Source organism: Oculina patagonica, chromosome 2 (genome assembly GCF_052425735.1).
Source record: "Oculina patagonica isolate OP01 chromosome 2, crgOcupat, whole genome shotgun sequence".
Taxonomy (NCBI): Eukaryota; Metazoa; Cnidaria; class Anthozoa; order Scleractinia; family Oculinidae; genus Oculina; species Oculina patagonica.
Genome location: NC_135759.1, coordinates 10,058,620 through 10,084,178, shown reverse-complemented (window position 1 = coordinate 10,084,178; position 25,559 = coordinate 10,058,620). Strand labels below are relative to the sequence as shown.

Below are 25,559 nucleotides of genomic sequence, written 5' to 3'. Positions count from 1 at the left end.
TATCATGAACGCACCGGTAATGCATGCTCGGGTTTTAGTGGAGGTAGCTTTTAGAAACGGTACTCGTTGCTTGCAAGGCTAGCTTTTGTCAATGCTCGAGCTCGCAAAGAAAAACGCTCTTCTTGCAAATGCTTGCATAGACTATTCGATATCCCTATTAATATAATGAGTCGTGCATTCCTTGGGTCGTGCGAAAGAGTTGACGAAGTGCCAAAAAGTTGAAGTCGTGCCGAAAACTAAAAGTCGTGCTATAAAGTTGAAGTAGATCCCAAAAAAGTTGAAGTCGTGCCGAAAACTAAAGGTCGTGCTATAAAGCTGAAGTAGTTCCCAAAAAATTAAAATCGTGCCAAAAACTAAAAGTCATGTCAAAAAGTTGAAGTCGTGCTAAAAAAAAGTAAAAGTCGTGCCGAAAACTAAACATCGCCCACCATAAATTAAAAAAAAAAGAATGGAGAAATATAACGTTAACGCCGCGCGAAAAATTCTCGGAAAATATGTGGATCCCTGCTTTTGGAATACAGTGGGTGTTCGCATTGCCCCATGCCATCATAGCGTAGGATTTGGCTGGATGGTTTGTTTACGAGGGTTATCACTTAATTGGGAAATTATATTGACCATTTTGGGGCATAACTAACACGAAATGAATTGTAGAAGAGTGGCCGCGCTCGTAAGCTTACTGGCCCCCTAGTGTAACAGTTGCTATTGTTTGGGGGGGGGGGGGGCTAGGGACATTGTTCCTTTTTGCTCGTTCTATTGTTCTCGAAGGGTAGCGAGCCTTTCAACCCAAGTATTGAAAAGACAGGTTCTGCTGTCTACGTCAAGTAACGTACGACGGAACTTTCATATAAATGGCTTTCCATTTTTCAAAACAAATACCGTATCCCTTTATCTACGTAACACAACGGCCCCCCCCTTGGAAGAAACGCCCCCACCACCCACTAATCTCCCAAATCATGCCCCCACAATTTAAGAAACACCCCTTTTACGACAACACCGAAAGCAGGGCCGCCAGTGTTGCTAAAATCACTGGAACTGTAATGTCTGAAACTAGCGATGTTTCGATAGAAATAAATATGTCAGCAGCTCTTCAGTTGGAAACAAAAGTATTTTTAATATTTTTACTCTTTACAAGTATAACGGGTTTTTTTATTTATTGCAGCTCCCAGTGTTAACTTCAAATAAACTACCCTTACAAACTAAATTCTCCCATTCAACTGGTTTTATATGTACATTTCATATAGTATCTATCAACAATATACGTAGCCCTTAGGAGAAATTCTCTAATGATCACTTGCTTGAAGGCGTACGCGTCGGTAACGCTTTGCAGCAACGATACCTCAATTTAATAAAACATTTTGTGAGTGCCTGGCGGTATTTCGGCACTCTCCACGCATAAACAAAAGGGTTCACTGCAGAGTTTAAGAAAAGAAACCGCGAAAATACGATCTCGAGCTTATGAAACGTCAATGATTCTCCGCACGCCTTGCAAAAGTACATAAGATGTAACGCAATGAACTCAGGTAGAACTGTCACGTAAAACAAAGCCAGCACTATCAGAATTGTCACGACCATGTTTCGCTCGCGATCCAAAGCTGTCTTGGTTCTCGCTGCCGAGGTGATGCCTGCGTCTCTCAGCTCCCTTTTTCGTTTCCCCAAAGCGCGGAATACTTTAAAGTACATGACTGTTAATAGAATTGCTGGCAGCGAGGCATGAGTGTGTGCGTAAACGATCTTGAAGATTTCTTCTGGGACGCCTGTAAGCGGGAGAAGGCATAGGGCCATAGCGACTGCCCAAATTAAGCCGATAGAAATCTTGACCCTCGTCTTTGTAATCGTGGATCTGTATTTCAAGGGATGCATTACAGCAACGTAGCGATCGCAAGACAGAGCGATGATTGTACCGCTACTAACAAACAACGACAAACCAAGGACCAAGCGAATTATTGGATCTAATATGTCCGGGACTGGCCAGTGCTGAAATCTGTAGACATCTTTCACCGCTACAAGATCGCCAACTATCAAACCAACCACCAAGTCAGAAACGCAAAGATTAGCGATCAGCAATGACGGGGGCGTTTGAAGTAGGCGACGAGTGTCTCTGAAAATTGTCAACAGTAACGCACTGTTTCCTAATGTCGTTACCGCAGAAAGAGAGAAACCAACCACTGCGAGGCTTAGAAAGAACGTACTATCCTTGACCATCAGGGAATGGTCTGTCGGTTGAACGTCGTTGTGTTGTGGAGACTGTATAAATCTCTGTTCCATTTTTATCCTTTCTGATATCAAAATAATCCAAAAATGTCGATCTCCACTTTATCCTAAACTTGATCAAGTTGAGAAAACTACTACCTTCCGGTTCGTTTTATATTACGGCCAGTCAGTTAATGAATCAATAAAACTCTTCCCTGGCCGAGATACTGCTTTCTTCGTGAGTTTAGATTGTGAATAAGTGAAGGAATAGTGTTGTAAGGCGTTTATTTGGATTTTTAAACCTTCTCCGAAAAGGCGGAACTCGCTACAGTGACGTCATTGACCGCTTCGGTCAGTGATTCTGACAAAACATTCTCGTTTTAATTTTGCGATAAAAACAATCATGTTTAAAATGATTGCCTTTTTTGCGTAGATCATTTTCAGTACTTAAATTAAAGAAGTTGGATGCATAGCGCGATTCTTCGTCACTCAAATATATTTCCAGCGAGAGAGAAAGTGTACATCTTTGATTCAAAGCGGACTTCCGGTTTTAGACGGAATTGTTTACGTCTGCACAAAAAATCATTTCACTGCCGCAAACAAATTTAATTCAACATACGGAAACCGTTTAGTCAAAATGAATAGTGCTTCGTTATCTGTCTTATTCAGAAAATTCGGTAGATAACTTAACTTGTCTTATAAAAACTTAATTTATTATAACTTTTACCAGAGGATATTAAACTTGTACATCGTACGATTCATACGTTACATGTACAGTTTATTGTTGAAGTGCGTCATTGACAAACTTCCGGTTAAACGCTCTCCGACTCGCTTTGTTCATTGTATGGCAAAACGGAAAAGGGCTTTTCCCTGCGCATGAAATCTTTCTGTCTCACCCTAAACAAGAAAACAATAATAAAACGTTTTGTAAGACGATTTTAAATGGAACATTTTAGATGTAAGAAAAGAAACAACCCACACACTGCAGACACCAACGTCAGTATTTCCATGGAAAATATCGTCTCAAGAAAAAATTTACTGAATCGACTTTTTCTCTTTCCGTAAGCAATAAATTTAGCTGCAAATTTTGCTTAGTTGACAAACTGTAAAATCAATGACGAATTTCACTTCTTTTACTGAAACAATTTCACTGAATAAAACAATGCATTTCAAAAGGAGACGGAACTGAGGTTTTGTCTAACGAAATCTTTTATGACGTAAAGTATATGAAATAATTCATATATGTGAGCTGCGGATGAGATGTTAAGTGAAGAAATGATCCTCGAAGTGAATTGCAATTAAAAAAATTGCAAAGAAAGAAACCAGAAAAAAATTCTGGCTTCAACTGGATTGGTTTCTTTCTTTGCAAGTTTTTAATTGCAATTCACTGCAAGGTTCATTTCTTCACTTAAAATCTTTTTACTGTGTTAAATTAATTCTTACTTTGAGCAAATCGGGCCGACAAATCGTAGCGTATAAAACGAGCTACCTTTTTAATGAGTCTAAGTTTGACTGAGATTTTATGGCGCCATTACTCTGGAGCTAAAGAGAGCTATATAGCACTACCCGAAAGTGGTGCATTTTTCGGCCTGGAGGTATAAAAAAGGGTAAGGGCTGGGCCTCAGGGCAGAGCGTCCTCTTGTTAAGTACTTTTGAGTACCCTTTCCAAGGGCACAAACGGCTTGAAAAAAAGCATTTATTTCAAACAAAGTTTATTTCTGGATATTTACAACCGAGTTATTTTCACTGAAGATAAGTTTCTTGTGTGCCATTTATTCCCTGTGGCTAAGTTTTGATTCAGATAATTCTTTATCCACACAGTGAAATCTGATCTCCTTTGTGACACCCCCCCCCCCTCCCCCCCAATGAGATTTCGGTAAACCAGAAACTACTTGTCAGGGAAGTAGGTATTTTAAGCAATCATCTCGTTATCGCTATGTGAATGTATCAGTTATGCTGTCTACAAAACCTCCAAGGAAATTCGAGCCACCAACACAAAACGAGATTAAAATTCCCAACGAAGACCCCTGTTACTTTGGGTCGGGATGCAGCTTCCTCAATGTCCCACATCAATGGCTGGCAACCCTTCAAGATAATTATAGAAAAAAACAAGAGGAAAAATGTCCCTTGTCCCCAAAAAAATAGCAACTGCTGCCCTAAAGGACCAGTAGAATAACAAGTTTATGAGAGCTGCTAAACTACTGGTTACTTTCATACTGGAAGAGCCCCACCCCTCCCCACCTGGCGTACGCTGCTTTCATCTAACGTATTTAGCTTTTCCTTCACCAAATCCTCAATCAAAAGCTAAATTAGGAGATGTCTTAAATGTTCGAACGTCAGGGAGATTTCTTTAAACTTTACAAAAACATATATCCTTATCATTTCCAATAATAAAAAAATAATAGCAGTGGCTGGGCTGTTTTGAGTTAACAGCAATTAAATTTTAATTTAATCTTATTTCCCAGTCTACTGTTTCTCATTTTTTTTTCCAAATCCCATTCCCAGTCTTATTGTTTTTTGTTTGTGACCTCCAGTCCCAGTGACTCAAATCTAATTTTTCCAGTGAAAATTGCCCAAATTCCACTTTATATTTTACCCCGTTAAGTCCCTCTTTAATTAACGGTGTATTTAACAGGTTATACCAGTTCATCAATGATGCAAGAGTTCGATAGATGCTATTGTTTTAGTATCGACCGCTACAGGGTCGTAGTATCGATTCTTCAGCACAAGTGTTTGTAAAGCGAAACGAGACACCTTTGCTATCACCGTGAAATGTTCACCCGCTAGGGTAGACTTTTCAGTTCTTCAGGTAGGGTGATGTGACGTATTCACTTCAGTTCCTCGTCAGGGTAATAATAATAATAATAATAAACTTTATTTCCGTGTCTAAAAATGTTTAGCTGAAGGGAAAAGTCCCCTCCTTTAATTGTGGACACCTGACTAAGAAAAAAAAACGTAAAAACAACTTAAACCTATCATTATACAACTATTACAATTAATAATTTAAAGTAAAAATAAGTTAAAAAAAGAACTATTTACATAATAAAAACGGGTAAAAAAGTAAATATATTTATGTGATAAAAAAGACTATATACAGTCTGGTATTAATAGTCACAGAGGCGGCAATTGCATCGTTCATTGCATGTTACGTGTTCATTGTACAGATTGTAGTTCTCAGCAAAATGGCGTGAAACATTTATTTTAGTTTCTCGCCAGCACGGCAGTCAAGTGTTCGTTTGCACTAAAGTGTGATCCAACCCTCTGGGTCCTGAGATTGCTCCAAGGGAGGTTGTTCAGGTCTGGGACGGAAGACCGGCCAGGGCTTCTCTGCAACAGGAGAGCAAAGGTCAGTGACCCATACTGAATTTACAGTTTATAGTATAATTGGTACATGGTCTTCTTGTAGTCCTTTCAGAGCAGACATTTAACTCTGGTCCTAGACAACAATCAATGTCGAATCAAATGCTTTACCACTGAGACATGCTAAGTCACAGTGACAGTGACTTTATTTTATATATACATTATCACGTTATCATTTGAAATAAATCAGGTAACACGCAAATGTCCGTCGAAGTTTTTGTTAATAGCGATCTATGATTGAAACGGTTTCTGAATCGCGTACAATGGTACAAAGCAAACAGAAAAGGCGTTGAATTATCACACTTACCGACTTGTGTTACCACAGCATTTTTCGCTCTTCCCAAACTTCCACACACCGCGGGCACCTGAGTTCCTATATGACAGAAGCACGGAAGTGTTTTTAATTTCGTAAATGATACACGGCTTTAATTTATTCTCAAGTGCCTGTTGATTTTATGACACCAAGCTAGACTCAAGCTAAGCCTAATGTTATTTATCAGTTTTAAAAGAGGCTCTGCCACGATATTTTAAAGGAAGCCTCAATCGTTAAAACAAACTGCCGTTAAAATATTGGAAATAATTGTCTTAAATATTTAAGTGTACGGAAAATTAAACACAAATATCAACCATTTTTGGCATTAAATTTCCCGCTCGCCGCCATTTTAGAACGATGACGTCCCATGGTCGGCACTCTTATCAGAACACCATAGCGTTATTGTTCTTCAACAAAAGCAACCATGTGACGTCATCAAATGTAAGGCCTATAGCAATACGTTCCAACAGTGGGAGATTCCTTAAAATTCTGGTGTACAAAATCACTTACAAATTTAAAATAATAGCGGGATCTCCCCAGCGGCCCTCCATAACCATAAAAATAGGAGAATCATGCATACACAGAAACAGGAGAACAATGCACCGTCAGTGCAATGCAACGTCAGCTTACATCTTTGATATTGGACATCCAAGTCATGGTCAGTTGACAGCTGTCAAAAACAGGGTATCCGCTGACCAGTATCACATGACTATATCCCGGGCGCAGGGGTCATCGAGGTCACGGGTTGTTTTTGAAGTTGACGGCTGACCAGGTCATGATTTTTTTTTCTGTTTATGATCAGTAAATTCAGATTTCAATAAGGGGCAACGCAAATAACCGGGAATATCCGCTTTTAGACTTAGCCTAATCTATTTTATTGTTTTCTTAGGTAGAAAGGCACCAAAGAAGTTAACAAATGGAAAGGGAACAAGGATATCGAAGGTAACTTCTCGTCACGTCATGTAACATGATATAACTCTCTTAAAAAACACAACATTCTTACCATGAACCATATTCCACATCGTATTGGCAAGACTGCCACATTGCTTCTCCCAGCTGTACTTCTTCTCGTAGGATGCCCGCAGCGTTTGAATCTCTTGAAGTCTCTGTGCTCTATCTTTTCCTCGAACAGCTTTGATTGCCTTTGCCCAAACCTTCGGATCCTCAGAATCAACTATGTACGACCTGCCAAATGGCACTTCATTCAGTGCGTCAGCAAATCCAGAGTCGCGACAAACAAGAATAGGTAAACCAGCAGATAAAGCTTCAAGGGCTGCCAATCCGAATCCCTCTGTTCTAGACGGCATGATAGCAAGATCCACTTCACGAAACAGCTCTTTAAGTCCTTGTCTACTTTTTATGAAGGGCCTTACGTCAAGCTGCTTTTTAGAGATACCAAATCTAAGCAAGCGTTTTGTAACCTCATCTAGTTTTTCATCAGATGCACCAACAAACACCAGACAATAACGTTTACTTTTTAGTTCGTAATGGGCAAATGCTTTCGCAGCAATATCGTACCCTTTTAACTTAAAGTCCTCAAGATCACTGCGACCAAAGACAAGCACCTTAAATTGGTCACTGCCGTTTGGTGCTGGTTGTAAATCAGTCAGTTCTCTTATTATGCCAGGGGTAAATTCAAACACATTGTTCTCTTTTCCACACCCGCGTAGACGGTCAGAGTAAACGCCCTTTAATTTTGGCCCAACTGCCATAACAAGATCTGCAATTTTACATAGTTCAATCTCTGTTTGGTTCTTCCTTTCGCCCTTGGAAATGGCCTTCTTGTATTCCTTGTGCGCACCTAGTTCTTTAGGGGCAGTGTGAACTACCTGCAACCACTTACAATGGTGAGACTCCTTAATAAACTGCGCTTGTCGGCCAAGTTTCACACCATGACCTACAACAAGGTCTATTTTAAGGTCTCTTGTTGGAAAGCATAACCAGTCAAGATCATCCATGCCTGGACGTTCCTTTGCTTCAACAATGTCAACGTTGCAAGTTTTAGCTTTTTCTTTCTCCTCTTCACTTAAGGAAAACTTTGGGACCAAGAAAGTGACTGGGACTTTAACCTTGCGGAGGTTTGCTAAATTAATAGCAAGTTCCCTGTTCATAGTGGACAAACCACCTTTATTTGAGCCCCACTCATCCGCCAGCAAAGTAACATTTAACTGCCTGTACACAGAATTATTACTTGCAATTCTTTGCTTCGGTATTTCTTTTGAGGTGGAAACTGTGCTGTGTTGAGGAGACAACTGCTGCAAAAAAGAAGGCCGATTAAGTGTTACATACATCCCAATCTAAAACTGATTTTAAATTCGTGCGGGTGGAGCTCGTTAGCTCTGACACTGCAGTCATCTAAGGGAAGGAAACCCTAACAGAAAAACTCTGGCCCTCCAGGTTGGAGGTTGGGCTGATAACCCTCTCACTTAAAAAAACCCAAACGATTACGGAAACCACAGACAGAGCTAATTCGAGCGCACGATGACTACCACTTTTTTTCAGCAGAGAGATTACGACGTACGGAGGTAAAAGCCGAGAGGACGCCCTCGAGCCAAATAGGCCACTAGTGCACCCAAGAAACATCATGAAGATTTGAAACTGGAAACACAAAGGGGGGGGGGCGGGGGGGGGGGGGTAAAAAAGAAGGAAAGGAAAAAAAAAAAAAAAAAAGAGAAAAACAGAGATTTAAAAAGAACCAAAAAAAAAAAAAAAAAAAAAAAGGAAAGAGAAAAAAAAACAAACAGAATAAAAGATTCAGGAATTCGGTGAACCACACCAGGGTATACAGGTGTGCAGATATTGGAAGCGATCATTATCTTGTCTACACAACAATTAAGCTAAGACTCAGAAAGCAGCTAAATAAAACGCAAAGTGCTAGATTCAAATATGATACGGCTAATTTGAAGAATGAAGACATCCGGGAAGCATTCCTCATCACGCAGAAGAACAGGTACCAAGTGTTGGAGGATATGATGAAGAGCCAGAAGTGGAAGAAGATGAAGAGGTAGAGCATGACTGTTAAGTGATGGAGAAGACACTCACAGAAGCAAAAGAGGAGGATTGGAAGAAGAAGAAGAAGAAGAAGAAGAAGAAGAAGAAGAAGAAGAAGAGGAAGAAGAAGAAGAAGAAGAAGAAGAAGAAGAAGACCATAGATTAGGAAGGAATTCTGAGACCTGGTAGATCATAAAGAAGAAGAGAAATAAGAAAAGGTCCTAAGCACACTTTCAGAGAGAGTTAAAAACAACTAAGGACGAAAAATACTGAAAAGAATACACAAGTGAAAAAAGCATAAAAGAGGTCAAAAAGAGGAGGGGGGAGGAGGGGGGGGGTGAAAAAATTGCAAGTAGAGCAGAAGGAGCGGCAAGAAGCCAACATATGTAGACGCTTAATGGACTAACAATTCTCCAATGGAAAACTTAAGCAGAGCACAGAAGTACTAGACAAAAACGGAAACCTTTTTAGTGGAAGACTGAGAAGAAGAGCAGAAAAGATGGACAGAACAACAGAGTAAAACCAGCAAATATGGTAACTGTTGATGGCGATGGCGAATTTAATGAGACAATAGTAGATACTGAAACTAATGAACCAGCACTTAGCGAAGATGAGGCCGCAATACGAAAGCTACAAAACGGGAAAGCGACAGGAATCGACTCCATTACGCTGAATTACTCAAGGTAGATACGGAGTTCTTAACAAATAAAATACATCAACTTTTGAAGGAGATATGAGAGCACGCGAAATTAAAATCCCAAGGGGCTGGAAGAAAGGGCTAATCATCAGACTAGCGAAGAAAGGAAACGTCAACAAATGTAAGAACTGGCGGAATATTATCCTACTGTCCATTGAGGAAAGGTCCTGGGAAGGATCCTTATAGGCAGCATAGTATGTAGAGTTGACTGTAGGTTGGGAAAAGAATAAGTAGGCAATAGGAAGGGCAGAGGCAGATGAGTTCGTTTACTTAGGTACAACAGTCTGTAAAGAATGGTGGTTTGAAAGATCTGAAGAATAGACTCACAAAAAAACAGAGGTACATTCGTCCGCCTTAAGAAGATCTGGAGGTCCAGTGACATCTCAAGAAAAACAAATGGATTAAACACTAGTACTGCCAGTCTTCTACTTGCTATAATAGGAGGTGAAACTTGGAAAGGAGACAACAAAGCAATTGATGTGTTTCAAAACACGTGCCTACGAAGAATGGGGGTGTGTGGATACAAAAAAAAAAAAAAAAAAAAAAAAAAAAAAAAAAAAAAAAAAGGGGGGGGGGGGGGGGGGGGGAGAGGGGGGGGGGGGGGTTTTTTTAAAAAAAGGGAGAAAAAAAAAAAAAAATTTTAAAAACACATATTCCATTAAAAAAAAAAAAAAAAATATTTATTTAAATTAAATATTAAAAGTTTTAAAAAACTTTTTTCCTTTCATTTCTCTCCACTCTAAAAAAAAAAAAAAAAAAAAAAAAAAAAAAAAAAAAAAAAGGGGGGAGGGGGGGGGGGTGGTCATGATAAATTATGTAAACATTTTTGGAGGGCCAACAGCTTTTTACACCTGAAATGCAGAGGGTCTCCCCAAATCTGGTAGGCCAAAATAAAAATGCACCAGCCCTCCCCCCCCCTCTAATTTATTAACGGTTCCTAAGTGAAGAGGTAAAACGTAGAAGGTGGAAGCTGATTGGCCATAATTCGGCAAGCTCACACGAGTGATTGGAACATAGTGATGACCTGGGAACCGGGGGTAGAAGAAGAAGAGGACGACCAAAGACCACCTGAAGGCGCACAGTGGAGAAAGAAAGGAATGAAATGGGTTGGAAATCTTGGACTGAGGTACGAAGAGTAGCAGAAGAACGAGAGGAATGGAGGCGCTCATCTGAAGAGGCCTTATGTGACACTAAGTCAAAAAAGAGATAGATAGCAGGTAACATTCCAATCTGAAATGTCATATTCTCTCACTGCTCTAGTGAGGTAGATTAAGCCATACAACTAATTACCCAATGATGTTTTTTTGTAGGATTTAATATTTATCAGCCAAATTATCAATCATCTAAAACTTATTCTATGATATCATGTTTTTTTAGAGCAGAAACCTGAAAGTATAAACCTAAGTCGATTTAGTTTAATTTGAAATGGTTCATTTCATTTAGCGACTGACTTAATTGAATCTACTCGCATAATATCAGTTTGTCGAAAGGGAGCAAACCAGCCGAATCCCGGATTCAGATAACTATCAATAAATCCGACCGTTCTATCATTAACTTTGTTCTTTCTCTATCATAGTAACTCTGACGCTTTGGGATTGTTTGACTTAACAGCTCCCCATTCTAAAAAGGCTTCAATCCGCAGAGTAAGCCGTTTATTTCTTGCTTTAAATGTAAGCAGTTGAGAGGAGACGGCTTCCTTTACGGATTCAACAGGCCAGAATAAAACTTGAAAATAAAGAAAGATTGTTAAGTGCCAGTCTATGAATGAAACAGAAAAAAATAAGTAAAAACGTCCAATTGCAAGTCAGTGTTTTTTAATGTCTCATTTTGTGTCTCAACGTCTCGTGTCTCAAAATGTCATGCACTCTTTTGCGTCAAAATATTAACATGACCATGAAGATCTACTTGAGTAATGGTTCTCTTATACATCAGTGCATCTCGATATCAAAAGCCTTAAACTTACCCGTGCCTTCCTTTCATTTTCATTGTGTTGGACCTGCAACAGAGAAAATAATAAAAAAAACCTCAAAACCTAAGTAACCACCGTAATAGCAGTAAGACTTGCACTGGTTTTGGCTCTGGTAGTGTGCTTATTAGTAAAAAGAAACCTTTTCTGCAATGCAAAAATTGTTGCTATATAGAGCAGGTCAAGAGTAGTGGCAAATCACAGATGATGCATGATGCTGGGCATTTCAAAATGGAAATCGACTTTATACTTTAGTAACGGGTGGTTTTACTATATGATCGTACTGAAATAAAGCGGTGAAATACACCGGAGGGTAATCTGCATGCGATGGAGTACCGCACCGACGGAAACCTAGATAAGCTCTACCTATTAGATATGAAAACATTAATTACTGTTACTAAAGAAACTTACTTGTTGTGTTGGAAACATGGACAGTGTACACACTTTCTCTCCTCTTTCCTCACTTTCCTGGCGTTTAAAGAACTCTACTTGAGGAATACTCTCAGTACCAATACTAACAAGCAAATCATTCCTCCGGTCTGGTGCATTTTCGAGAAACCTGAAAAATAACTGAGCTTGTTAATAAAATATTTTTCGTACTTTCTGTGTTCTAAGTTTTGTTACTGCTACCATCCCAAAACTGTTGCCTTGGTACCATTCGCGTTAATACAATCAACTTTGAACAAATTTCCCTTTCCACTTGATCTTATTTTAGTTGCCTTATTTAAAGGAACGGTGTCGCGCATTTTAGCCAAATTTAGGCATGGGAAATGGCCATCACATTCGGTGAAACATAAAAATAAAACCCTTAAAACAGAGAGGGAACATTTCAATAACACAGCAAATACAAAAGAAGGTTCGGATGGCCAAAACTGACGAAGATTGAAACGAATTGCGAAATGGGTAAATACTGTTAGGCTGTTAATCTCGTTTGCTTGTTACTTTAAATTATAACGCCCGGGAGACATATTTGGCTATAATTAAGCTATGGTTTGTCATTATAATTGAGATCCATAGAAGTTATTTCGTCGCAAACATTAAGTTTCATAGCGAGTATTTGGCAAAACGTAAATAAACTAAAATAAACTCAGCCGTGACACAGCCACACTAGCGTTAATTTCTTATAAAAGGTAAACAAACTAAAAAAATAAACGGAAGAGTGATCATTGGCGCTTATGGAAAGTTAAGTTGTTATAGTATGATTAGCAGCAAGCATTCAGTGGCACTGATTTCCACAAACGTTTTCTTCTTTTTTCACCTTTAAATCAGATCGTATCGTTAACATTAATAAAAAAAACACGTTTTACTAGCTATATGCAATATTTGTATCCGTGTTTTTCCTGCTCGAGCTTGTAAATCAGGTCACTTTCCTGCAAGAGTGATTTTGGGAGTTCCCAATTTCTTTGTAAAAATAATTGTGAACTTTTGAGATCTGTCAAATTCACAAGGCTCTAGTGCTTGTAATGCCTAAAATCAACAAGCAACTCAACGTTCAAAAAAATGATATAATTTCACTCACTCAAGATGATAGTTTTTTATTTCATCTTCCGATAGCGAGCCAGGTACAGGTGAAAGGGAAATTAGATTGACAAAAATCTTTTCTCCGGTACATAATGGCTGCTGCGAGTTTCCTTCACCTTGAAGACGTACAATATAATTTGAAGCCGATATATTTTTCTTCTCTTGCTCCCTTATGCCATGGCAACAACACAAAAAGAGACCAAGTACAGAACAGGACGGGACACACCGTCAAAACAAGAATCTGCACGTGAGGTTTGGGCGAGGGCATCCGAGTCTCTTCAGCCACGACAACCCAACCCAACCTGCGGTAAAGCTGCCCCCTTTTTTTTTTTTTTCCACCTCCCGCTGCTCTCCCTCTCCTCTTCTTCTTTTGTCCCTCTCCCCTCACTTCCTCTCCTCTCTCCTCGATGCGGGGCCACGCCGTCTGCATTCTCGTCACTCTCTCTTCTTCCGGACGGGGGGAGAGAGGAGAGAGAGGGCGCCCGCTGTCGTCGTCGCGTCCCATGGTGACACACTTCTTCGGTCGTGCTGCGGACGCTCCCACACTCCCCACCCCACCCCACCCAAAAAAACCCAAAGCTCGGTTATATCATGAAATGCAAGAGGCTTTATCATCAACCAACAATACTTCTTCCAATCCCTGTTATATCTCAGCGTGTAAACGTTATTGGTTTGTTCAGTTCCGGACAAGGGAATGCTTGTCGGAAATTTTAAGAAAACCCCGCCAAAAGGTACCTGAATCCAAATTTGGGGTTGATGTTTGAGAGAATGGCTCGTGTTTAATTTACACAAAGTCAACAGCTAAAGGACAAAGCGACACCCTAATAAAACACACCACTAGTGAGAAATAGGGAATTTCGTGGATTCTACCAGAGCAAGAGAACTGTAAATATCAACACGAAGGACAAAATAACTCACAGGGTCGAATTTTACCAGTGTTATAACAAAATACGCACCCTTTCTCTTTCGCAGAGGTTTCTTTATCGAGCGGGCAGGGGAAAAAAGAGCGATAATTTTGAGGTTGGGGATAGGGGTATCGCGATGGGAGCTGTGGGAAGGAAGAAGAAGAGAAGCGAAGCCTGAGGTCTCTCGCCTTTCTTTATTCCCCTCGTCCCCCGTGCCCCTCGCTACCATTTTTCTTTCTGTTTATTGAAGAAGACCTGTGCAAAAGAAAGAAAGACATACTTACTTTGAGAAATGATTCACTTCAAATGTGACAGTCTCATTTTTCAGATCTGCTGGCAGGTTCAGTTTGTCTGTGATTTTACGCCACTCTGAGGATTCATCTGGGGAGTTGAGGACCAAAATACTCCCATGACTAAACGACACATATGAAAATCTACTCTTCTCTCGCAGTGTCAGAGGAATCGTGATTCTTGCTGGATGTAATAGTTCGATTTCACGGGAGCATGAAATGTGAAGGATAGGACCAACAAAAACTCCCTCTCCTTTTAGCTGGTTGCATGGGACTTCTTGCAGCTAGAGGCTAAACAAGCCATCATTAGTCAATTCAGCACATTTAAAATGCAAGTGAGAAACCAATTCTCTGGGTTGTTATTGAAAAATGGACGTGCACATGCGATTCATGGCAATTGAAAAATGAAACCGAAAATTTTACTTTGAGAAAAGTGACGCTTTCTTGGAACAGTTACACAGCATTATTCCCTGCAGATCATGCTGTCGAAGGATTTAAAAAACTTAGGTTTTACGTAATCTTTCTTTAATGGTCACAAGATATTTTTTTTCTGTCAGCCATAGCAAAATGTATCCAGAATTTTCCGAAGTCATCTGTTCAAATATAGTTGTCACAACCCTAACGTATAAGAACAAAGTCTGCCCAATAATAAAATGAAACGTGATACTAATTTCTGCCCTCGCAGGGTTCCGGCTCAGAGGTCCAGAGGCTGGAACCCGAGGAGGCACCTTAGAAGTCACCGCGTAGGTAGGTAAAATGTGTGCATTCAGTGAACGGTACCGGAAAAAATCTCGATTTTGGTCAAAGCGCCTCGCAAAGAATTTCCCAAATGCTCGTAAAGGATTGCCCTAATGCTCGCAAAGGATTGCCAAAACGCTCGCAAAAGAGCACGGGAAGACAATGCCGCAAAAGCATAAAATTAAAAATAGCCGTCGCACTGTGATCACAAAAAACATCTGTTGCTTGAAGAATAAATTGCAGAAAAAAGCTGAAACGTGTACCTGAAATTAAAATGATACCGAAAATGGCATGTAAAACATAACAGGTGTATCATGGAAAAAGAGTTTCTTATCTTAGTCAGCGACTGATCAGGAAACGTCATGAAAACGAGTAGAAATCGGATTCATCTTACGACGAGTAAAAACAAAAGCGGGAACTTTGTCATGCAATACAAGGTAATTCGTTTCGCTATCAAGCTGTCATTTCTTTGATCCAAAGATAGTTACTCGTGGAATTGTTACACTTGTAGCCTGGGAATTATTGTAATATCATTTTGAATGTTATAAGCCTGGGAATAAGCTTGCGTGTTGTCACCACGAATAATGTGTTATGCGTTTTTTTCCGCTAGGTTATAGTATTCGACTTGAACTTGTAATAAAGAGAAATATTACTTTTAATGTGACTGAGAAATCTTCCCTTGCAGGCACAGAACTTTGAGGAATTGTCACACGCAGACCTGGAAACTCTGGCACTTTACATGTGAACTCAGTAGCCTGAGAGGAAGGCTTATAAAATGTAAAGGACTTGAGACGCCAGACCACAGCAAACGAGGAACAATTTGTTGTTTCAGCCTCAGCAAAAGGAAACAGCCATTCAGGCACTTTTTGTTCTCTCCAGTGTCCATCAGGAAGATCTGGAACATAACAATGAATTTGTCACTGAGAAGCAAGTCTGGATAGAGTAATCTTCATAGGCGTCGGTTTTATTTTTTTCAGCAGGGCCCTGCAAATAGCAATTCGTAATTAAGCAAACCACATTCAAATATTTGCAATGCAAATATGTTGAAGTATGTACGCAGTTCCAGGGATTACATCAGCTTTCTGTTCTTGGTAGTAAATCGCACAATCGTTTGTACGACTCCCGTGATCGCTCACTTGACTCCCACTGAGCGCAGATAGATGGCCGTTTTTAGCAAGGAAATTACTGGTAATACATGGTAAATACCTATTGCGAATATAAGCACAAGCAACTATTCGTGAGAACAATAAAACAAACAACAGGATCAATGCCCCTAGCCCTAAACAATAGCAACTGCTACACAAGAGCACCAGTAGAATTGCAAGCTTACGAGAGCTGCTACACTACTGCCAAGCAGACTCGGAATGCAACCGGTTTCTACCTGATGCTTTCCAAATGTTTCTGGTCTCCAAATCTTTCCACTCATTGTTATCTCGATCAACCAATTCTTTTATCACCAGTTCGTATCCCGCCAAGTCACAGGCACTGTGAGACAGCGTTATCGTCACCTTTTCGTCGACGTCATTTTGGTTAACCTCTGCGCCAAGTGCACTATCCCACATGATAGTTCTATTACGTTGCTCACCAAACTCTCGTTCTCTGATAGAGGTGGCGAGCAGGTTTCAGGACGCCACAGCGAACACGTAATCTGTTTCGGTTCTGACACAGCCATAGGAGGAAATTCAATGCAAGCAGCAACTTCTTTCAGGTTCCACGAGGCTCCTTCCTCTTCAACCTTGTCTCTAAATAATAGGAGAATGTTTTTTTATTTAGTCGTAAGCTTCTGTTGGCATGTTCAATTCTATTCAGTTTACATTACAAGCGTGCGAACGTAAAAATAGCTTCGTCTCGGGGAATATTCGTCGAGATTCACTGTGCCTGAGGCGACTCATTGTTTTAGTATAATTTTCAGTGGTGAATTAAAAGAACTACAAAATAAAGAACTAAAACAAGGAAACAGCAAACACAAGTGCGCGCTTGCATGATTGCTTGCGTGATAACCAGATTAATTAAGTCGATTGTAAAGTAGAATTCACACTTTAGTTTAAGCAATAAAACGGAACAAAACGTCGGCTATACTGAAGGCGATATTCGCGCGATTTCATAGGATAATTGTTATTTTTAACAATTATTCTGCAAAATCGCGCGGAATATCGCCTGATACTTAGCCAACGAGACCGTAAAAACAGACGATATTCCGCAAGATTGGGCAGGATATTTGTTTTATTATTCAATTAATTTATATTTCTGTCGTTGGAAATCTAAAAATAATGGTTAAATGTTCAAAGACAATGTTTTTCATGGGTAAAGTTGCCTTTCACTTATTTTTAGAACAGTTTAGACCAAAGAAACTGCGAAATCTCCGTGACATAGTCCCTTTAACCTCTTGTGAGGTGTATAGTACAATACTCACTCAAAAATAATTGTTTTATGGTCCTTCTTCCAACGTTCCTCTTGGAGCTTAAAAACTGATTCTGAAAAATATTCAGTAAGCGATTTCATTCAAAATTATGAGCCTACATCATTCATTTGCACACAGCCGTTAAATAAACATGCTATCTAACTGGGTACTGAAAAGCTGGGTAAAAGTGAATTAGTATATTTTTCTTTACAAAAACAATATATTTTGGCTTCGAACGCACTGTAAAACAACTTTTTCAACAAAATACAAATCTAACGAAAGTCAAAAATGGAACAGAACTACCATTTTATAGGTATATAATAAATATAACCATTGTTATTAAAGTCCGTTTTCGCATGATAGTTAAATTGTCAAGGCTGCTTGTTGTGTTTGGCTCATAAACGGTCAAACTTCCCCCCCCCCCCCTAACAATTGTTGCTATCGTGCTTAATATTACGTTTTTAATAACTGGCTGGGAGCCCTATATTACACTATAACAACTTGATTTCTGTTCACCTGAAATATCTATCATGGGAAGCCTTCGCGCCGGGTCCTTGGCCATTCGTTTCAAAACGTTTCTCATTCCTTCAGTTGTTAAAAAATTACCCTGCACATTCAGAATTTCAAGATTCTGTAAGTCTTCAATACCCTTTGGCAGTTCTTTCAGTCTGTTATGACTCAAGCACAGCACTTTGAGTTTCCTGAGAAATTTAATATTTCTAGGTAACGCTGACAGCAGGTTACATTTTAAATTCAGAACTGTAAGCTCCACAAGTAGAGTAATCTCCTCGGGAAGTTCGTGTAGCAAATTATTACTCAAGTCCAGCTCTTGAAGTTTCTTCAAACATTGAATACTTGTGGGAATTGTTGTCAGACGATTGGAACTCACTCTTAGGCTCTCAAGGTTAATCAGTTCACCAATACTTTCTGGCAGTTTAGTTAGCTTATTGAGGGTTACGTTCAGCTCTTTGAGATTTTTCAGCTGGTTAATACTTGTTGGCAATTCTGTTAGGTCATTTAATACCAGGTCAAGTACCTCAGCATCAACCATTTCTGTGACACCCTCTGGAACCACTGACAACTGACAACCACGCAATTTTAAAACCATTTGTCCCTTGCTGTTTACAGCAGTGTTTCTCCGCAACTCCATGGTTGAGCTGTTTTCCATCATTTGAATGGAATGTCCGTATTATTTTTAAATTCTATAAAATTAAAACGATAATATACATTAACCCCCAAATCATAACAATGTATTTTACGGAAATGATTAATGTTTAAAATACCGTAAAATTCTGGTTATAAGCCCCCCCGGTTATAGGCCCATCATGCTGGAGACAAAAAAATACATCCGGTTATCAGCCTCCTCCCCGGATATAAGCCTCCCTCTGCTGATAGACAGTACTGGACAGGGCTAAATGTTGCTTTATTGTGCGTTTTTATCTTAAAAACTGACTTAAAAACATACACTCCCGTAGCTTGTTTCGAAACGTTTTCTTTTCAGTATTCCGCTTATAAGCCCTCCCGGATATAAGCCCCTCCGCTTATAGACCCACACAAAACCCCTCACGAAGTTGTATTAGCCCAGGGCTTATAACCAAAATTTTACGGTAGTCCATAACAACTTAAGACCATATAGGAGATCCGGCGATATTTTACACGCGTAAAAAACGTTTACGACGAAGAATGGCATATTCAAATATTTTTTGCTTGTGAAACAGCCAAGCTCTTTTTGTGCTTTTGCAGCAGGAAATTCGAGGTACTCATGACAAGAAAGGTTGCTTATATAATTTAGATAATTTGGCATTTATTGATAGTTTAAACCTATTCAAACCGTGTTTTTTTTCGAAGTGGGGCGGGGGGGGGGGGGGTGTTAATCAGAAGCCCACGGGCCCCTTGTAAATTTAAAACAGCTAATTCTAATCGTAGACATTCTTATTCTTAGGCCATTTTAACTTCAATAAAAATAAATCAAAAGCCCTCTGGGCTTAGTGTCTCGTGTCACTTTTCAGAGTTTATTTAAAAAAGAGATCGCTTTTCACGTCTATTTATTGCTTGTAAAGTTGATCAGTTATATAACTCCAATAACAGCAGAAAAAGATGACAGACATTGCACTGTATTGCACTTTGGTTCACTCTACTGTATACTTATACTATGACTTCCATGTGCTTTCTACACGCTATATGAGATATCGCTTTGGGTGTTTATTCGTGAACGCTTAGCCTGTTAAGTGATAATGACATGCGAGTGGTGATGATTTTGTTAATTCTTATAACCTCTTCTCCTGATTTAGTATTGATATTGTGAGGAGAAATTTGGTTTTGGTCACTCTTGAGCCGGTCTTAATGTTTTTGTAACGCCAAAGCTACAACGCAGCGGCTGAAGAACGTGTAAATTACAGTCATTTTCTTCGCTATTTAAATCTACTGAATGAAATATTCTGCTAGGTTCTGCTTAATGGAAAACATTCGATCTTGCTTGACATGTGATTCCGCGCGAACGTACGCAATAACCTATGTAGTAGTGTTTAACTCGCACAAATCTCACTTTTAAAGAGAGACTTTAACTTCTACACAGAGCTTACTATGCTGTACCATAACTGGTCATAACTTTAAAATGGTTGGGTATTCAATCGACTAACGATTCAAACGATTCAAACCTTTTGTTCAAACGACATGTGTTATGTGTGCAAGATTAACTTTGACATTCAATCCCGACCAACTAATTGCTTAGATTACCATCCCTCTTTAACCCCGATACAATCTGTTGCCGCGGCTAAATTTAAAAAAAGTTGTCTACACAAAGATAAGAACAATGCTTACCGATCGAACAACTGATATTTACATCGTCCTCTCTTTCAGCAACATTTTTACCATATCTGCTATATTCCACGACTGTAATCTCTATAAATACAGTTGTTACAGTAAATATCCTGTTGAAACATCCACCATTTTCCTACGCTTGGTAAACAGAAATGATTTTCAACTACTTTCCAAAACTCTCAAGATAAAATAATAGATATCAAATGAAAGCACGCTATTCTTTAAATTGGCAACGTGAAGCTGTTATTCTGAAACATTTCAGTCACAATTGCACAAATTAAAACTTTACAAGCGACCACAAGACAAGACACTCCAAAGAGATTTTAGAGCTTCATGTTAAAAACTGCTTTTCTCGCTCAATTTAAGTTGCGGTATACTAGCGTTATATGCCACAACAACGACAACGAAAAATTTACAGGCAGGTCCATCTAATGACATCTTGTTGATTATCAGACACTTTTGCTTTTCAGATCCGTTCTAAAACTCATCAATATAATTTCTCTCTTTCGGTTAGTACATTGTATTATGCGTTTGTAATAACCTGGTGTATTTCATTCTTCTTCTACGCGTTTTCTGCTTGAGTTACAATTAATTTCATTGATTTTCAGTACAATCTTGTCGGCAAAGGTTAGAATGTTATTTTAAGAACGTAAAACTTGTCTGTATTTTTCTTGATAACTGCTGGCTGCAGCTCAAATATATCCAAAATTGAAAAGCGTACAGCTAATTTAAAGAAAAAAATGCGTCACATCTACGTGTATTCCTCTTAAGAGCTTCATTCATGCACTGAAAAGGCTGTTGTTGTCGTCAACCCCCCCCGCACGGCGCCCACCACCCGGGGCCCCCACCTCCAGTAAACACCTATAAAGTTGTGTCCATTGTAGCGTGGAATTCACAGCAGGATATATGAAGCTACATGTAGTGCCTCTTGACTCAGGTCAATCTTCGGGTCAAAAAAATAAAAAAGCAATGTATGTTTTGCGCTTTAGATTGACATTTCTGCTCTTCAATCCTAAGAAAACTCATCAAATATAATTTCCCTCTTTCGGTCATACATTGAGTTCTACCTTTACCTCAGAGCCGAGTGTAAACGAGGCTTTGCAAATCGAAAGTGTAAATGTTTCTCTCGATGAATCAGAACCGCCTGAAAAAAGAAAGGCAAAAAAGTACGACTCCAGACTGGCAGAGTTCTTTTATTGAAATGTGGGAAAAAGTATGGAACAGCACAACGCTAGATTTGAACTAGATTTGGACTCGCTGCTCCTGAGTCAGGCGTCCTCTGTCCGGGTAGGGTTTCACTAGCCAGTTCGTTAGCGGATAGGCACTGTTGCCAGCTAAAAGGGGCCTTATTTCTGTTCCATTTTTATTGCCTGTTAGACCACTTAAAATTTGCTCGTTTGCTGCAAGTTCAGAAAAAAACGTCATCCCTTTTTTATAGCGTGCCTGTATTTTTTCATAATAAGCCCTTTACAATAAATACTCGTAACTTACTGTTTGATAAACCAGCGCTTTAGTTGCGACCTTTGTAAAGAAACAATTATTCTTTGATAACATTTGTTTTGTGATCGGATGCCGCCGGAATTTCATAACATGGCGGGAAAATTCCGCGGCCTCACAAAGCAAATGTTGACATGGCGGGAAAAATATTGACATGGCGGGAAAATATCCCCCTGTACATTCTCGTCACGAGACAACGACACGAGACAAAAACACACTGCGGTGACAAACATGACAAGACAAAGCATATCGGAAAAAAAAACTTGTTTTTAAAAACTTGACGTTTCGTACGTAACTTTGGTTGTTGTATAAGCAACAGTAATGACGTCATTATTATCGAAATATCCGCTATCACGGATCGTCCATTAACTGTATGTATGTATTTATTTATTTATTTGCTTTTTATTTATTATTTGTTGTAAATAATCTAAAAACGGAGCAAGCGGACACTAAAACTTCAGTTCCTCATGAAAGAAGGCAATGATGAATAAGAGGCAAAAATGAAATTACAAAGAGAAATGAACTTGTTACAAATGCAATCCGCCATTTGGATTTTGACATTTTCCTTAAATTATCTTTACATGCCTCAACAACAATTTGATAAAGTGTTGCTAAATTAAGTGAACAAAAACAATCAAAAGGCATAGAAATTGTATTGATTGAATCCTAAAAATGTAAATTTTGAGAACAATAGCTGTGGAAAACAGGTTGCCATGTAAACGCCAATCTGTCAATAGCGTCAAAATGCTCCCAGTGAAATCCTAAAAAACGTCACCTTATTAAATTTTGTGATGATAGCTTAAATAGTTTTGAGATTACAAAGGACCGCCCGTTCATGAAAAGTGCTATTTTCGCTTCATTATGTCGGCGGGACGGAACGTTTTGTTGCTCAGTTTTATGCCTGAGGCATTGTCTTTTTCTCGCTTAGAATCATAGACTTTTCATGGAGTCCACGCCATTCTCTAGATTGTTTGTGGTATTGTTTATTGCGGTATTTTGTGCGGTATCAATTGCAGGGATCATTTTCGGTGCTGAGATTCATATGCATTCCAGGTTGTACACGCCTGATGGGACTCGGACTCAAGTCATTAAGGTGAAATGCCGTTTATTAACCTGTTTTATTTAAAAATTATAACTGATTAACATATTGCTGAAAGTGCGGGTATGCATGTTATGCTGAAAACATCCTTTATGTTGTCTTACTATATTAAAAGGTCTGAAAGGTTACGTAAATGAACTTCTCAGAATTCGGCGCAGGTTAATGTTTTGTCGAGGCACGCAACATATGCTATAACGTAAGCGCATTCTTAGTCAATAGAACCTTTCTCATTTGATAGACTTGTGATTTGTCTGACATATCATTTATATGACAAATGAAGCCGCGCTTTTCCAGAAATGTATCAGTTAGTTAGAGTCAGTGCCTGATTACATTAGGTCAAATTACATCCCGAACCACTAAAGTTGCAAAAAAAATCATTGAATCTACCTTTATTTAGAGTGAAAACTGTCTTGTGTGTATTGCTTACATTTAACTGCACTATAATGATATAGTCAGGTAAACTGAATACTACAATGTCTGTAACGGTAATTAACAGTTCCTACTATAAATAAACCTGACAGACGCCCAGGTACTTCCGCGCGTAATTTCTGTCATTGAATTGAACACCCTACGTATGCATCACAGATCTCTTACCTCGGGAATAAAATGGAAAAGCTCAGTGTTTCGCATAAGTCCGGCAGTCCCGAGAGTGAAGAATATTTCAAGCGTTCTTTTGTTCATTTGCACAACAGAGACAACTACCTTTATACATGTACCGAACACTGAATGTGTGAGGGCTGAAATACGTTCGCGTGACCAGATTAAAACCACTAATCACGCAAACAAGTTACGTCACAAAGCAGACTTGTGCCCAAAGTTACATTCTCGTCCCCAGAGGCGGCGATCCTTCTGGTCAGCACCAACGTTTCCAGCAAAAAAAGACGCGCATCATGCTAACATGATGACGCGTCATCTGACTATTTCTTGCAAGAAATTGACTCTGGCTGGAAACGTTGGTGAAAACCGAAAATAAATTACGTACACATAAATCAGTTTACGTTTAAAAGTGAGCCAAAGTTAACAAATGATACGAGTTTTGAAGTCAAAGACTGATGTTGTGTAGAGGACACGTCATCTCGATTCGTTTTATGCATTTCAGGACCTTTCTCGCTCTGTAAGATCATCTGAGGTAGTATATGTTGCTCTGCAAGTTGATTGTCACGCCAATTAAAGCCTGGTTTTCACTAGCAACGCAAGCACAAGCACAAACGCAAGCATAAGCAGTTTGTGCCAAGTGAAAACGAACATCGACATAAGCACAAGCACATAAGCATAAGAATACGATGTTTACAAGTTAGAACACTCCGTTCTCTCGGCACATATATTGCGGCAGAAACTTTCAGGCATCAAGTGTTGTTGTCTCCTCAGCTCTTGTGACAAAGAAAGCAAAAGCGACTACAAAAAAGGAGGAAACGAATTATCTGGGGTTTTAGATACTTTTAAAAGAAAAAAGCAGTCATCTCCATTTTTTTTTCACTACTCAAGCCCACGCTTTTGCCTTTTTGTTTTATTTTTTAATTTTTTTTCTATATATTTGTATGGCGCATTTGGTCATATTTACATGTTAATTTGCGCCATAGAAATCTTAAATATTATTATTTAATTTCCCTACACCTTTCCGAACAACTTGGGGATTTTTTTCATCAAAATCAACCGCGGCTTCCGCACTTTATTTAAATGCTCAGACACGGGGGAATTTGGAACGAGTGCTTTGATTGGCTAGACACGGCCAGAAGTAAACAATTTTCTTGTGCTTATGTGATGTTTCGTTTTCACACGAACGCAAGCATAAGCGCAAGCACAAGAAAAGGAAAAATTTTGATCCTCGCGCTCGTGCTTATGCTTGCGTCGAAGTCGTTTCCACGGTGAAATAAGGGCTGTTATGCATGTGCTTGTGCTTGCACTTATGCTTGCGTCGCTAGTGAAAACCAGGCTTAACCGGGCAGTTACATCACAGGCAGCCCAAGCTAACGATATAAGAGCCATAGTACTCTAAGACTCAATTTATAAGGATTTGTATGGGAATGAAACAATTTTCTTTTACAATATAGAAATTCGAACGTTTTATGAATAAAATTGACTTACGCTGTTGCTGTGTCATGTTCTTTCTTGTTTGCCAGCTCCTCGAGCCAATTTGAAGCGATTTGGACGAGTTATTGCTTTGCGAAATTTTGAACACGTGTACTTTATTAAATATTTCCAAGGCTGAAAACTATTTTCGACAGCATCTCACTCGAAGCGAAATATATTTGGGGAACGCTACATTTAAATATCGCCGTTTCATGCAGCTAGCCCCTCGATGGCAAAGTGGTTATGGAGTTTACTCGTGATGCTTGTATGTTATTACATGTACATATTTTTTTACCTTTATAGTAAAAATTGTCTAAGACCAAAACGAAGTGTCTGATCAAACACCGGGAAACCGAGATCGAACAATAAATCAGCTCCCATGATAAAAATTCTAATAATTATATAAAAGAAAAATAACACACAGAGTTGTAGTGTTTGTGTAGGAATTGTCCAGTAAAATAGTCACATGGCAGCAAATTTCTTTTTATTCTATTACGTTAACACATTACCGGTAGTTCTGTTTTTCACAACACCAGTATAAGCAGCGAGAAAACATTTTAATACCTTTGCACGCCTGAGTTGAGCAGCAAGAGTAAAGACACTAAGAGAACTACTGTGTTCCTCGTGTTGAATAGTGTACAAGGCGTTACTTTGTTCTTTTTTTTCAAAGAGAGAAGGACGGAGGGAAAGTTGTTGTGCTC

At 39.2% G+C, this 25,559-nt stretch overlaps 1 protein-coding gene and 1 pseudogene across 2 annotated transcripts; both read right to left on the bottom strand.

The window, feature by feature from the left end:
- Positions 1 to 1,275: 1,275 nt before the first annotated feature.
- LOC144642950 (neuromedin-U receptor 1-like) lies at positions 1,276 to 2,460 on the bottom strand. The gene has a single exon (XM_078502072.1). It carries the CDS (start codon positions 2,263 to 2,265, stop codon positions 1,288 to 1,290), a length of 978 nt encoding a protein of 325 aa, XP_078358198.1. The 5' UTR covers positions 2,266 to 2,460; the 3' UTR covers positions 1,276 to 1,287.
- Positions 2,461 to 5,294: 2,834 nt separating this feature from the next.
- LOC144642147 (uncharacterized) lies at positions 5,295 to 23,535 on the bottom strand (annotated as a pseudogene). The gene is made up of 12 exons (XR_013568705.1): positions 23,383 to 23,535; positions 17,889 to 18,574; positions 17,385 to 17,445; positions 16,353 to 16,713; positions 15,625 to 15,866; positions 14,228 to 14,517; positions 13,037 to 13,264; positions 11,929 to 12,076; positions 11,515 to 11,547; positions 6,867 to 8,118; positions 5,858 to 5,923; positions 5,295 to 5,517 (listed from the first exon to the last, which is right to left on the bottom strand). The product of XR_013568705.1 is annotated as an uncharacterized LOC144642147 (transcript).
- Positions 23,536 to 25,559: the final 2,024 nt, after the last annotated feature.

Coding starts and splice junctions, on each gene's coding strand:
- LOC144642950 (XM_078502072.1), bottom strand. CDS start 2,265: ATGGAACAGAGATTTATACAGTCTCCACAACACAACGACGTTCAACCG.